At 61.8% G+C, this 14,405-nt stretch overlaps 2 protein-coding genes across 5 annotated transcripts; one reads left to right on the plus strand and one right to left on the minus strand.

Moving 5' to 3' along the window:
* Positions 1–31: 31 nt before the first annotated feature.
* RPAIN (RPA interacting protein) lies at positions 32–6,915 on the plus strand. 4 transcript variants are annotated; one of them, XM_047089820.1, is made up of 7 exons: positions 41–290; positions 1,506–1,676; positions 2,672–2,732; positions 4,014–4,125; positions 4,304–4,367; positions 4,745–4,885; positions 6,786–6,915. In XM_047089820.1, the coding sequence occupies exons 1-7, from the start codon at positions 210–212 to the stop codon at positions 6,813–6,815; spliced, it is 660 nt and encodes a 219-aa protein (XP_046945776.1). In that variant the 5' UTR covers positions 41–209; the 3' UTR covers positions 6,816–6,915. The 4 variants fall into 4 exon arrangements, 3 of the variants coding, with proteins under 3 accessions (XP_046945776.1, XP_046945778.1, XP_046945777.1); XM_047089822.1 differs by lacking the exon at positions 41–290 and adding an exon at positions 325–833; XM_047089821.1 differs by lacking the exon at positions 41–290 and adding an exon at positions 840–1,185.
* A 64-nt stretch (positions 6,916–6,979) lies between these two features.
* Positions 6,980–11,715, minus strand: C1QBP (complement C1q binding protein). Its single transcript, XM_047089977.1, has 6 exons — positions 11,472–11,715; positions 10,582–10,732; positions 9,007–9,100; positions 7,792–7,887; positions 7,482–7,604; positions 6,980–7,373 (listed from the first exon to the last, which is right to left on the minus strand). The coding sequence occupies exons 1-6, from the start codon at positions 11,674–11,676 to the stop codon at positions 7,224–7,226; spliced, it is 819 nt and encodes a 272-aa protein (XP_046945933.1). The 5' UTR covers positions 11,677–11,715; the 3' UTR covers positions 6,980–7,223.
* Between the last annotated feature and the right edge of the window lie 2,690 nt (positions 11,716–14,405).

Here is a 14,405-nt window from a genome sequence, read left to right on the forward strand (position 1 = left end):
ACCTCCCTCAGCCCGGGTTGGGCTGACCTCACAAATGCCACTACTCGGGGTCGCCCTCAACTGTGTCTCCGGGAGGGGTAGGCCGAGGAGACTGCCCTTCCCGGAACTCCCCGACAGCGAGAGCTCCGAGCGCCCGGAAACTACAATTCCCAGGGCTCTGCGCGCCCCCAGGGGCGGGACTTCCTGGCGGCGACTCGCGCGGAGAGGAGATGGCCGAGGCGCCGGGCTCGGGGCGCCGCTCGCTATACAAGGCGGCGGGTTCGCCGTCCTGGAAAGAGGCTTTTCGGCAGGTGGGCGTGGGGCTTGGGAAGCCTCGTCCGCGCCGCCGTTACCCCTACTCCGTCCGGGGAGCCGCCCTCCCGCGTGCCGGGCAAGGCAGGTGCCCGAACGCCGGGCGGTGGCGGGGGACCTGGACCTGGAGCTGGACCTGAGCGGGACTGGACCGAGCCGGGCGCTCTCGGGGTTTCTGGACCCTGCGTGCGGGGTCTTGGCGAGCCGGCCTCGTCCCAGCACCACCTGCTGGGGGCGGTGGGTGGGCGCCAGGGAGGCGCTCGGCTTCCCTCCGTTCCTCTCCAGAGGGGAGTCAAGTACTTGGAAAAGATGCCTGTTTCTGCTCCAGTCTTGGCTTCTGCGTCTCCGTAACTGTGCCTCAGCAGGGACGTGCGCCTGCCTCACTTGTGACCTATTCTGACATCAGCATGCTTCCCGTCATGTGGTGCACCTTTCCAGAAAGGAGTAGAGATCCTGTATTCTAGGAAAATACTGGGATGCTAGAAATGACGCTAATAGCAGAGGCTTGTCAACCTGGGCTGTGGACGTTTTGAGGAAGACAGGTCTGCGTTGCTGGGGGCGCTCTTCCCCGCACTGTGGAATGTTTCGCAGCGTCCCTGGCCTCCAGCCGCTAGATGCGGTAGCCCCACAATTCAAGTGACAACAACAAAAAATGTCTTCAGGCATTGCCAAATGTGCCCTGGGGGCTAAAAATCGTCCCGCGTTGAGAAACGTGTCCAGGAAGGCGGCTATCGTCGCCGTAGCTAGAGCAGCAGGGATGTGGGAGTCAGGACGCCGGCATTGAAGACAGGCTGTGAAATATGCCGATCGGGGCTCCGTAAACAAAGCTTTGTGATTCCATCTGTCTGTGTGTGGATAAGGGCTGGAGAGGAATACGCAGAAATAATAATTAAGGTTACAGCCGAACGTTTCCTGTCTGTAAATTTCCTTTAATGTCTCAACACCTAGTCTTAAGAATTTTTTTTTTTAATGTTTACTTAGTTTTTGAGAGACAGAGTGTCAGAGGGGGAGGGCCAGAAAGAGAGGGAGACACAGAATCAGAAGCAGGCTCCAGGCTCCGAGCTGTCAGCGCAGAGCTGGACGCGGGGCTTGAACCCATGAACCTCAAGATCATGACCTGAGCTGAAGCCGGACGCCTAACCGACTGAGCCACCCAGGCGCCCCAGGAATTTTTTTTTTTTAACGGAACTGCTCCCCGTCTTTTTCCTTCCAAGGGATGCCTGGAGAGAATGAGAAACAGCCGGGACAGGCTCCTGAACAGATACCGCCAGGCAGGAGGCGGTGTGCCAGGGAGCGCTCAGAGCACCCTTCTGGTGCACGAAGTGATGGAAGAGGAGTGGAGTGCGTTGCGGTCGGTGGAGGGCCGTCCAGAGGTGTCAGCTCAGGTCAGGCTGGGGTGTGTGTTTTCGGGGAGGGGCTACAGCACAGGACTGCCGGGTGTCGTCTCTCCCTGTCTCCCCAAGTCCTCTAACCCCGCCATCCTCCAGCCCCCGCTCAGCTTTCGAACTACCCTTAACCCAGGCTCCTCCACCTTGAACGTTAGACTCTTCTGGATTCCTGGTTCATGAACCCCAGACTGTCAGTGTGCTGTGTCACTGCATCTCATGAAACTAAAAAGAAAGAAATTTCACTGCTCGGCTCCCCTCCCCTGGAGATTTTGATTCGGCAGGCAAGGGCCAGGAAGCTCTCTCCTGTAGAGGGTCCCAGAGCTTTCTGATCCTAATCTCAGCCAGAGTGGGGGGCTGGGTGCAGACAGGAAAGCGGTTACCGCGTACCAGGAAGATCACTGGCTTGGAGGTCCATGGTTCTGGAATCCCGGCCCTGGTTTTGCTCTGCACTCTCACCTCTCCTGTGCCCTGAGCTTCGCTTCACCTTCGTGCCACGAAGAAGGTAGCGCTGGCCAAGCAACGTGAGAAAATGCCGGTACGCTGCCCTGGAAACATCGGGGCTGTCTGTAGCGATGACGCACTGTTGGGTCATTTCCACGTGCGCCAGCGCTCGCCCCGTGTCTGAGTAACCGTCGGCCCTCACAGGAGCTCTTTCAAGTAGGTTTATTCCCGCTTCACAGAGGCCCGAGGTGAGGTTTACAGAGGTTCAGAACTTTCCGGCACTTACTTGGCTTTGGCAGAACAAATACTTAGCTGCTGCCCTAGGCTGTCTCCCCCCAAATTTGGGACCATTATTTTGTCACTGGGGGTTCAGTGGCTCGTTGATGGCTTCTTGGCGTGACCGTGTTACCACATCATCGCTAAATCCTGCAGAAGGACTGGACCGGTTTCCTCAGTGAAAGCTGACTTCAAGCCAGCCTCCAAGTAGGAGTCGGGCTGGGGCCTGCTGGCTGATTAGGACTTGAAGCCTCGCTAGCGACTTTCTCTTGCAGTTGGAGGAGCCCGTGGACCTGGCTGTGCTCGAGGAGATCCAGCAGGAGCTGGCCGACCAAGGTGCGCCCTGGGGTCATCCTTCCGCCTGCACGTGCCTGCACGTCCCTATGCTAACGCAACGTTTGTTTATTTTCGAGAGAGAAAGAGGAGGGGCAGAGAGAGGGGGACAGAGGATCTGAAGCAGGCTCTGAGCTGACAACTGAGAGCCTGATGTGGGGCTCGAACTCACCAACCGTGAGATCGTGATCTGAGGCCAAGTCGGATGCTTAACCGACTGAGCCACCCAGGCGCCCCGCTGCCCACTTTTCAGAGACGATTAGTTCTGCCTCCGCTTCTAGCTTCAGGCGGGTGTCAGAAGGCCCTGTTTTGACTTTCAAGTCTCGGCTGTCTGCCTGAGAATAAGTCTTTTGGGCGCTGGGCCTTGTGCTCAGACTCTGCGTTCCGTGGTGTTGTTTTCTCCTGGTGGCTAGCGGACAAGGTACCCTGAGACAGAAGGCAGTGCTGTCGTGCCCGGGTCGCGCAACTCGGGGTGCGGCCGGGAAGCAGCATCCGTTCCGTGGAACGCGGGTCCCATGTTTATTCTGTGTGGCGGTTCCTTTCTGTTTACAGAGGAATAGTACACCGAGCCCAGCTCCCTCCCAACGTAACTTTATTTGAAAAGTCGGACGTGGGCTGTGGTTTGCCGACCCCCTGCGCTGCAGCCTAGACCGTGAGCTCATCGAGAGCAGGGACCGGCGTCTTTCACCTGTGTCCCTCCTTCCTACCACCTACGTCCTTGGGCATCGTGGCCCGCTTGCCGCATGAAAGAACACAGATTGTGCACGACACAGACCGAGCATACGGACGCTGGAGAACAGGGCACTTCACACTCAGCAGGGTGGGCTGGGCGACGGCAGGAAGTGCCCTGTGAGTGTCCCCTCTCTCCAGCTGCCCCCCAGGGCCCTGACCCACCACGCTCTGCTCCCGCAGCCTCTGGAGAGGTGTGTGGACGTTGTGTCCCCGTCCCTTGTCCTCACCACTTTCCCGCCGGTGCTCGCGGAGGACAGACAGACGGGAGGGGGGGGACAACAGGTTGGAGCCTGACAGAGCAGTAAATGGCTTATGATTGGTAGCATGATTTGGCCTGAAATTATTCTGTCCTGGGATGAAGCCTTCGGAGTGGCCCCTGGCGTGGGGTCGGGGTCGGCGAACGAGGCAGGTGGGGTGGGTCCGCCCTGGGTAGGCGGTGGGGTGGGGCCGGCCGGGGGTTGGGGGGAGGTGGGGCGTGGCCCGCGGCGGGGGAGGCGGGGCCGGCCGGGGAGGGGGCGGGGCCGGCCCGCGCAGCTGCCCCTTGCCTTGCAGAGCGGAGCATCATCAGCGAGTATGAGAAGAGCTTGCAGTTCGACGAGCGGTGCCTCAGCATCATACTGGCTGAATGGGAAGCAAACCCCCTCATCTGCCCTGTGTGCACAAAGTAAGTCTGCGAAACGTTTCCAGCGTTATCAGCCCCCCCCCCGCCCCCCGCCCCCGCCCCCGCCCCCAGGTGAGTGGCTGCACCTCCCCGCCCCACCGCCAGACACTGCTTATCTGGAGAGGTCTGCGGATCCAGGTCTGCTGGCCGCGGTCCTCTGTGACCCCGACTCTGCTTCCAGGTCCAACCTGAGGGTAGCCAACGGCGTGGTCACGTGTCCGTGTGGCCTGTACCTCTCCAATCACGTAAGTTCCAAACGCCGATGGCTGTGGCCTCTTCCCACGCGGACCCGCTTTCTTGGGGAGCCTCGGGGGCTCCCTCCCGACCCCACGTCCTACTCACACAGGCCCGGCTGGGAGGTTGGAGCGCGGCGGGCACTGCACCCTCCCCCCATCCCCCCATCCCCCGCAGCCATTTGCTAAACACAAGGGCCCCCCCCCCCCCCCCCCCCCCCCGGGCTCCAGATCTTTCCGGGAGTGTGCTTGGGAATTCGCAACACTAGGAAGACAATCGTGTTCAGAACTTAAGCTCCCGTGACCTCTTACCTGACGGGGACTGGTTTTCAAGCTGTTGACTCTGGGGTAGCTGGATTAGGTTGTAGCTTAACTTTTTTACTTCCTAGTTTCCGGAGTTGACGGAGCAAAAGCTTCGCGCCTGCATAGAGGACAGCGTGAACGCGCACAGCGCACACTGTCCCCACACGCCTGAATTTTCGGTCACACAGGCGACAGGAGAAAGGCCCACTCTTCTCATGAGCTGCCTGGTAAGCCTGCCGGGGACCCCGTGGCGAGAGCGGGCCAGTCGTAGGTTCTCTTCCCGCACCGGGAGAAATCCCAGCTCAGAAACAGGGAGACGTTTATCTTCTTATCTCCTTTTAAACTGTGTTCTTTTGAACCGGGTAGGTGTTTAAGAGTGCAGTTTGTTCTCTGAGGGGTTTACTTGCCCAGGAAGATGAAGCCACTGAAACTACCGGAAGGGAGGGGACAGAGGCCACCCAGGAGTGGGGAGCCTGGCCCAGAGTCAGCGGATATTGTCACACTCACGAGACCCGGACGGGCGGGTCCGTGTCCGTTGTGCAGGAGGAAGCAGGAGGGCATCGGGTCGCTGGGGAGACAAGTGCCCCTGTGAGGGGGCTGGACGATGGGGAGGGAGGCAGCTGTGCCGCGGGCTCCGTCTGTGACGAGGGGACGTGTCCCCACTGCCGGGGGCGGGAAGCAGGCTCGCGTCAGGCTCGTCCTCCAGGGAGACCTTCCAGTGCCTCCGCTGTTCCCTGCTCGGGGCTCGGGCCGGTGGGGACCGGCTTTCCCGCAGGCGGGCTGGGGAGGACCCTGGGTGAGGTTTAAGTGGCAGGCGGCCGTCCCCCCTGCTCCAGCCCCTCACAGACCAGGCACCTCCGGGGGCTCCCGCTCTGCGTCCGACGCTCGAGGCTGGTTTGCACCCGTGACTGAGCACTGCCGCGTGCACCGTGGCAGCCCGAGGCCTGCTGTCCTTGGGCTCCCGCTGTGCCTGATGCCGCGTCTCCGCGACACCACTCGTGCCTTCGTCCTTGAGGGCGACCCCACACCTTGATTGTCGTCCCAGCCCCAGCACGTAGGCAGGTGCCTGATGCGTCTGCAGCAACGGGTTGAGGTCGGGGTGGGGGCGCAGACGGGGCGCAGGTCAAGTGGCTTCGGCCCCCGCCTCCTTGCGGACATGGGCGAGCCAGCCACCTGAGGCGTGTGGCGCGGGAACGTGAGCCCCAGCCCCAGGCTGGAGGGAGTGGCTGGGAGCACCCAGCGGCACCCCAGTGCGTGGGGTCAGGGCCCCGAAGCTCTGAGCAGAGGCAAGACGGGCGGAGGTGAGGCCAGCCCTCCTGGGCACAGCTTGCCAGCGCGGCCTTCCCGTGGGGAGAGACCGCCGTGGGGCCGGCGGGTGACAGAAGCAGGGTTGAGTTCATGTGCCCGGAGCGCTGGAACTCGGGTCACCAGGCCTCTGGCTTCACGTGAGGGGGAGTCCAGGACTGAGGGGTCAGGCTGCGGGGGTTCGGCCTGGATGTGGGGCATGAGGCGAAGCCGCAGGTGCGGGCTACGAAAGGTCACGCGTGGCCACGAGGACACGGGAGGCAGGAGATGTGCGAGCGGTCTGGGCTGGTCACAGGCTGGAGGGCGCTAGACCCCAGAAAGCCACGCGTATCCCCTGTGGAAGCGGTTGGGGACTCCGTGGCATGGTGGCCGGGTGAGCGGTCAGGGAGTCAGGAGCCCGTTTTCACTCCGATGCTTACCGGGCCTCAAGTTGGGGTTCTGCCCGTGGGGGGCACGCGTGGTCTGTACCTCCCTGCGGCACATGCCTGTTTGAGGCCCAGGGTCAGTGGGAGGAGCCTCACCTCCCCGCGTGGCCGCAAAAGCCACCAGCTGTCAGAGGCTCGAATCTGGCCTCTGGCTTCCCCCGTCCCAAGGGGGAGGGCGTTTGAGTGTCTCTGGGATCTGATCTCAGCTGGAGGCGGCCGTGCTGCTGCTGGCAGCCAAGGCCAAGGCAGTTGGGTCCCCAGCACAGCCCCAGAGGCAGGCTCTCCATGCTGGTGCCACACCGCCCAAACCAGCCGTGACGACCTGCACGTCTCGTGCAGCACAGATGTCACTACTGATTAGACCTGAACCACACCCTGAGTTCTGTCCACATTCCAGGCTTGTGACACTTGGACCGCGATCCTCTAGAATCGGCCCGGACACCTCCCCACTCACTCCTCGGACAAAGGGCCTTGTAAATAGAAACGTTTAATTTATAACTTATTTTGTATTAAAATTTTCAAACGTCTCTGCTGTTGGGTGTTCTGTGACTCAGGCTGAGGGAAGGAATAGAAAAGACGGGGCACCTCAGGGGAGCGAAAACAATTTTATTGTCCGTCATTGTGTTATACAAAATTCCAGGAGCGACAGAGCCTAGAGGAGGAGTCAACGAACAGTAAATAAGAGGGCAACAGAAATAATTTAAATCTGAATTATTTTCCATGATACTAGCACGAAAACCGTCTCCAAGCACGCGTGTCTAGCTCCAGAGTGGGCTTGTCCCCTGGCCAAAGCCTGCCGTAAACGCAAGGCGTTCAACGTCTGCTCTGGTCTGGCCTACTGGCTCTTGACGAACCCCTTCAGGTCTTCGAGAAAAGTGATGTACTCCCGGTGCTCCAGGGCCGTGCTGAGCTCCACCAGCTCATCGGCGAAAGTGTTGTCCACCCCCCGGTCGGCCAGGAAGTCCATCAGGTGGTCGTATAAGGCCTGGAGACAGAAACGCCACTCGCTACCAAGATGCCGCGTGTCCCCCCCCCCGGACCGGGACGCTCGCCCCGCGGGGCCCAGGGCGCGCCCACCTTCCCGGGGGCTCACCCAGTCCAGGGAGTCCGTGTTGAGCGTGTAGTTCGTGTCCTTCCACTCAGACTCGCCAACCGACTGAAAGCTCACTTCTCTGATGGCGAAGATGTCGCTCTCGTCCTCCTCTTCCTGCCCCACCTGAAAGGACACGGGGTTTGGGGAGAGTGAAGGGGCTTCCGGGACAAACCAGACCGCTAACAGCTTGAGAGTCACCAGATTTTAACCCGCCCTCACCCCCCACGTCCTCCCCTGCTCTGCTGGCCCCTGAACGGGCCCAGGAAGGTCCCTGGAGTCCCCAGGGGGGCGGGCATGCCACCCTACACACCTCGTCTTCCGGATAGTGACAGTCCAGAACCAGGGCCTTCTTGCCGCCGTTCTTTATAACCTCCACCACGAAATTGGGAGTGGACGTCAGTTCGGGCTGGGGAAGCGAGAACAAGTCAGCGCGTGCCGCGCCGGCAGGGGGGCGGGTGCCCGGACTGGAGAGCTCACCCTGCAGGGCCCTGATGACCACGGCTGGGGTGGCAGTCGGCGCTTTCAGACGATACGCGCTAGTGCCCGTAAGTGAACAGCCTGGAATGCTAGCGGCATTGAGGCCACGCGCCCGCTCACTGGGGAGACCGGACTACCCTGTTCCTGAGCCGGTCCTGTCTGGACTTCTAAACGAGGTCTTCGAGGCCAGGGGGTCACACAGCTGGCGCGGCTTCGCACCTGTCAGTGTCTTACTTGTTCACAGAACTTGCCACGCTTAGAATTAAATCTGAATTACGGCCCCAGCTAAGTTAATTCACCTCCTCCCCCGGGGCTCGGTTTTCCATCCTCAGGCTGCAAAGCTGGCCCAGACCCCCGCGATCTCTCTCCCTCCCGCTGACATTTCGGGGTCTTCCTCTGTACTGGACGGGGAGCCGTCCGATACCGGGGGACCGCAGTCGGGGTGGCTGGGACAGAAGCACAGGGTGGGGGGGGGGGCCGTAATCTGTGCTTGGTCATGAGACGAGTCCAACGCCTGCTTAGTCAGGAAGTCCGGGGACCCTGTGACCCTCACACTGGCCGGCTCCTAGCCAGGCACACGGCCTCTTAAGATGTTTGAGGACCGGGCACATCCGGGTCCGGCCAAGAGGGGCCGTGTGCCAAAGTGTCAGGTGTCCCAATCTCTGACACCCCAGCTTTGCTACCCTGGATCAGTGGCTGGTGTTTACCGCCAGCCTGTGACACGTCAGAACATTCCTCGCTCGGAAACACTGCAAACATCTCCCGATCGTAAGAAGGCTTAAAAGAGAGCACACAGGCCACACTGTAAGCCTACGGGGGGGGGAGGGCAGCTTCCTGAGTTCTGGGAAGGAAAGGGGGCCTCCCGGTGCTGGTGCTACAGCCGGAGAGCGCTGCTCCGGGAGGAGAGCCCCGAGGACAGAGGCCCCCTGCCTCCCCGCACCTCCCTTCCCGCAGCGGAGGAATCAGAAGCGAACACGTTCCTTCTCCGAGGCCCTGGAATGACCTGTCAGCACTCAGATCCCAGCGGGGGACCGTGCACCCTGCTCACCTCCTGTTCTTCCGCCTTCTGCCCCTGGGAGGGCTCCTCCTCCCCAGCAAATGTCGGCGGGATGCTGTTGTTAATGTTGAACGTCACCGTGATCCTACAGAGGCGAGAGAAACCTCAGGAAGGGCTGTTTTCACTCGGTATTTAGCTGAGTAAAGTGCCGAGCCGTGCTACAGTTAAAAATGCCGATGGAAACAATGTCTCTGATGCCACGGACTCGACTGTACAGTTTCCCGAACAGCCGGGTGGCTCCGGACCCAAGATGGACTTAGCAGCCGTGACTGTGCCCCCTACGCGTCAGCTGCTGGAAGTCACACCAATGGGCCCCGACCGGCCCCACTTTATCTCCACCAGATCCAGTCCTGTGTGGGCCCCTTCGGCCGGTGGCGCCCCAGGGCCACACCCACTGGTTATCTCCCCAGGGCCTCCGCCCACCCTGCTCTTGCCCCGGGCGCCCCCCGGTGGCAGTGACTGAGAAAGAGCTGGGATGGCAGAGAAGCCTCTGGGGAAAGCTACCCCCAAGGGGGGGGGGGCAGAGCAGAGCGGCCTGAGGCTAAGCACCAAGAGAAGCCTGGGGGGCTCAGTCAGTTAATAGTCTGACTCAATTTCTGCTCTGGTCATGATCTCAAGGTCCGGTTCGTGAATTTGAGCCCCAGGTCGGGCTCAGAGCCTGGAGCCTGCTTCAGATTCTGGTCTCCCTCTCTCTCTGCCCCTCCCCTGCTCAGCTGCTCTGTTCTCTCTCTCAAGATAAATAAACTTAAAAAACAAAACAAAACAAAAAACAGCAGTGCAAGTTTCACTCACACACCAGGCCAGAAACACCCAGTTCCTGACAACTTTAAGGCGCAAGGATCCTCCTCACCTGACAAATCAGGCCCCGAGCCCCGAGTGGAAACCGCAGCGAGGGGACCGCAGAAGCTGTATGGCTCACCCGCCACCCCCTGGAGCTGCAGAAGCCCCCTCCTGCAGGAGGGCCGGCTGGACGTTCAGCCACAAGACCTGTCTGACCCGCCCGAGCGCGGACCGAGGGGAGCCCCTGGGCACAGAAATGCCTTTATTCACGAGAACCTTATGTAGAACGACCCCAAACCGGCTGCGACTCCACTCGCCCCAGGAAAACGGTTTTGGTGACGTCACAGAGCACACCGCTGACCCTGGGGGACAGGACCCACTCTAGGCAGAAAAACCCAAGAGTCAGAACCCTCCTTTACAACACGTACGAAAGTGGACTCAGAACGGGGGGGGGGGGGGGGGGGCACACATCTGAACTGGGCGGAGAGCCCCCACCTTCCTGGTGGCCACACTCACTGCACCGTATCCTGTCCTACAGGCGAGGCACAAGGTTTGCGTTCAGGGCGCAGGGACCCCGATCCTCAGCCAGAGCCCGCGGAGGCGGCGGCCAGCGCCCTGGGCAGTCGGGGTCGGCGCGCCCAGCCTCAGCAGGAAGGACAGCCGGCCTCCCAGGCCCACGGGCCTCTAGCTGCCAACTGCCGTGCGGCTCCTCGCGGTCCCGACGAACGAAGCACCGGGCAGGCCCACTCGGGGGCGCTTCCCCGGACCCCAGGCCCCCGCACTTACTTTTCTCCAGCCACTTTCCGCACTAACGTGGCTTCTGTCCCGTTCACTTCCAGCTCCCAGCCCCCAGACATCTTGGGGAGGGACCCATGCTTCTGGACCTTCTTCTCCTCCTTAATCTCGTCGTTCAGGAACTCGACGAAAGCTTTGTCTCCTACGGTAAGAGTCCGTAAGACACAGAAAAACAACCAGTCCGTCTAAAACCTGAGACCTGGGGTTACTGCAGCCGGAAACCCAGACCTGGGATCTTTTCTGATACTTGTGCTGCTGCCAACCAGGCTCTACAAACGGGGTCCAATTCCCACCCGTGATGCCTCAGTTTCCCCATCTGTAAAAATGCTGGAAACACTTCACCAGGAAGCTGACCCAGACTCTAGGAAAACGATTTTGCCAGGCTTGACCACACCTGGAACCCCTGACCCCCGGGCTCCCCAACGGTCCATCTCGGAGGCTCAGACAAAGCTGCCCGCAGGGTTTAATCACATTTGTCCCCACCCGTGGGGGGAGGAACACGGGTTCAACCCGCTGGTCACCCACCAGTGGGGGAATGCGCCGGACTGGGTGCCCAGGACCTACAGCGGAGGGGCACATCCCCAGCCCCTCGACCCCCAGCCCTAACCGCCCAGGCCCGGCCTGACCCCTCGGTACTCAACCTTTGACCCCCGCGAGCCATGGCCCTGGGACCCCCGACCCTTGACCCCCTGGCCCTCACCGCACCCCCTTGCCACTGGTCCCCCAGCCTCCACCCCCGACCCCCTCGTCCCCTAACCCCCTAGCCCTGACCCTCGACCCCTCGCGACTCCCCCCAGCCCTTACCTCCCAACTTCTCGCCGCCTGACCCCCGACCCCACGCCCCCGTCGCCCCAGCCCTGACCCCCGACCCCGAGCCTCACCCTGGGTGTGCAGCGCGCCGCAGCCGCAGCTGCAGGGCCCGCGGGGGACCAGGAGGCCGGCGCGCACTCGGAACAGCCCGAAAGGCCGCACGCACGGCCGGGGCGCGGGCTGCAGCAGCGGCCGGGTTGGCGGGACGGGCGCGGCGCGGAGCCCGGCGACGGCGGAGCCCAGCGCGCGGGGCACGCGGCGCAGCAGAGGAAGCATCGCGGCGGCGGCGGACACGTGCGGGTGCGAAGGGCGACCCCGGCCGAGATCCCCGCCCGCGCGCCGCCGGAAGTCCCGCCCCCGCCGGGAGCGCTTCCGCGCCGACGCAGTGCGGGCCCGAGGCGCCCGGCTGCGCGGCGCCCTCTGCTGGCGGCCTGCGGTGCGACCCGCGGGCCTGGGTCCCCGAGGTCAGCGCGGCTGCCCGGACCTGATCTTCCCGCCCGCCCCGCCGCTCCGCCCCGCGGGCCGCTTAGCTCCAGGGCGGGCCCTCTGAATTGCTACGACACCCCCCCTTCGGCGTGCACTCCCCTCCCCCGGCATGCACACCCTCAACCCCGGCGTGCACCTTCCCGCGTGCACTCCCCTCGCGTGCGTTCCCGCCCCGTGCACCCCTCCCCCCAGCGTATACCACCCCGCTTGCACCCCCTTCCCCGGCATGCACCTCCTCTTGTGCACCCCTCTCCCGCAACGCGCACCTCCCGAGCTGCACCTCCCTCCTCCGAGTGCACCCCCTCTCGGAGTGCATCTCCCTCACATGCACCCCACTGTGTCTCCCCCCTTCCTCAGCGTGTACCACCCCCTCGGCGTGTTTCCCCCCAGCCTGCATCCCCCTCCCCCAGCATGCACCCTTGTGTGCAGCCCCCTCCTCTGGCACGCATATCCTCTTCCCCAGCGTGCACCTCCCGCACTCGCTCTACCTCCGGTGTGCACCACCCCCCGCCGGCATATACCCCCACCCGGCGTGCCCCCAGTTCTGATGGCCCGCCTGGCACTGTTCTGGAGCCAGGAAGCTGGGAGTGGGAGCGAGGGTCCCCGAAAAAGAGAACTCTCAGGACCCGAGAGGTCACTTCAGGGGCCCGGCCAGGCTCAGTGATCGGAGCCCTACTTTTCCAAGCCGCTTCTAGCAGAACTTCCTAGGTGGCGTCAGAATCGCAAAGAAATGCAAAAACCTCAGCAGATGAGGATTTCAAGGTAATAAAGAGAAGGCAGAAACTCACTAGCCTGTAACATAGTGTCACTTCCCAGAGATAAGTGCGTGGTAAACCCCACTGCTGTTTCCAAAGGAAGCAAGGCCCCGCATCCTCACTGGAGATGAGCCCAAGATCCCGGCTCTGGGGGTGTGCCCAACCCCCCCCCCCAACACACACAGGTGTCCTCTCCTTCATTATAATGTTAAAGTGTCCGCCTGGGAGCTCGGGCGGTTCAAGTTTATGCCCTATGCCCGCACAACCTCATGCCTCCCTCTACCTGCAGTGACAAGGCTCCCCTCGCTGGACCCCAAATGAAAAGAACCCGCTCACCTCTGCGCGGGGAGTCCCGGCTTTGGAGGTTCTTCCCCTCCGTCTCTGAGTCGCCCAGATCAAGTTTCCCGTGTGACCACCGCTCCTGGCGTATAGTCTCTGCCTGTAACTCGTGTTAGACGGAGCAGGATCTGGACTCGGGTCCCCTGAACCCCGACCCCGAGGAAGGGGGAAAGAGCTAAGACTTTATGCCTGTAGCACATGTTGCAGGAAGGTGGAGGGAGGATGCCGACTTCAGGACCTCACCAAAGCAGTCTGTGCCGAGGAGGACCCAGCTCTGCCCTCTCGCTGACTCCCTCCCTCACCCCTCCCTCACCTGAATACGAAAATTTACCCCGGGGGGTGGACATTTAATGTGTTAGCCACCTTCAAGTGCACCAGTGCTAATAAATCTCCACCTGTGTTCAGACGGCATCCCTTTCCCCACCTGAACTCTTTTTAATGTTTATTTATTTTTGAAGGAGAGAGAGACAGAGAGAGAGAACACAAGCAGGGGAGGGGCAGAGGGAGAGGGAGACCCAGAATCAGAAGCAGCTCCAGGCTCGGAGCTGTCAGCCCAGAGCCCGACGCGGGGCTCGAACTCGCAAGCCGTGAGATCGTGACCTGAGCCGAAGTCGGACGCTCAACCGACTGAACCCCCCAGGCGCCCTGAGACCAACGGTTACATATATTCTGAGCGGCAGGGAGAGGAGACCCAAGAACCAGCCGCACACAGTGCAGCACGTACAGGAGTCCTCGGCACCTGCAAACGGGAGCATCACACACAAGAGCGGTTTCTGTCGCGCTGAGAACAAGCTTGAAAATCCAACAGAAACCTGAACAAAGCTGGGTTTTTTCCCGCAAGTTGGAACACTCGACTCAAACCCTAACCAAACCCTTGCTTGCCCACAGGTGTGGCGTCCCCTCGCACGCGGAAGGGACCCCACCTCACACGCACGCACGCGGTTCCGGACGGCGGGAGTGAGCGGATCGGGGCGCCCCGGCACGTCACCAGCGTCCCCCCAGGGCAGGAACTCTGCACAGGCGGCGGAGAGGCCGCGCAGAGTCAGGCTGTCATCCGGGACCGCGGGTCTGCGGCTCCTCCCGGCGGGACTCCGGGCCGCCCTGCCCGCTGCTCCCCCGAGACCCCGGGAGGCGGACGTGCGTTTACGTGCAGCTGCTCTGGGAGCTGGTGACCCGTCCAGACAGAGATCTCACGGCGTGGAGAGGAGGGGTCTCCCCTCAGAGGTTCTACCAAGCGAACGGGAGCTCACGACTGTATCTGCGACATCGTTGCGAGACATGTCACTTTCTTAAGAAAGCACTGGGTCCCCTGTAAATGGCCGTGTATTTCTTTGTAGTAACATGTAGTCAGAATCGGTTCTCCAATCTGATTCAATCCCCGAGCAGCGGGATTAAAAATTAACTGTTTTAAAACCCCGATAAAAA

Source organism: Lynx rufus, unplaced genomic scaffold (assembly GCF_022079265.1).
Source record: "Lynx rufus isolate CCGP_SWC_20201006 ecotype Redwood Valley unplaced genomic scaffold, mLynRuf1.p SCAF_28, whole genome shotgun sequence".
NCBI lineage: Eukaryota > Metazoa > Chordata > Mammalia > Carnivora > Felidae > Lynx > Lynx rufus.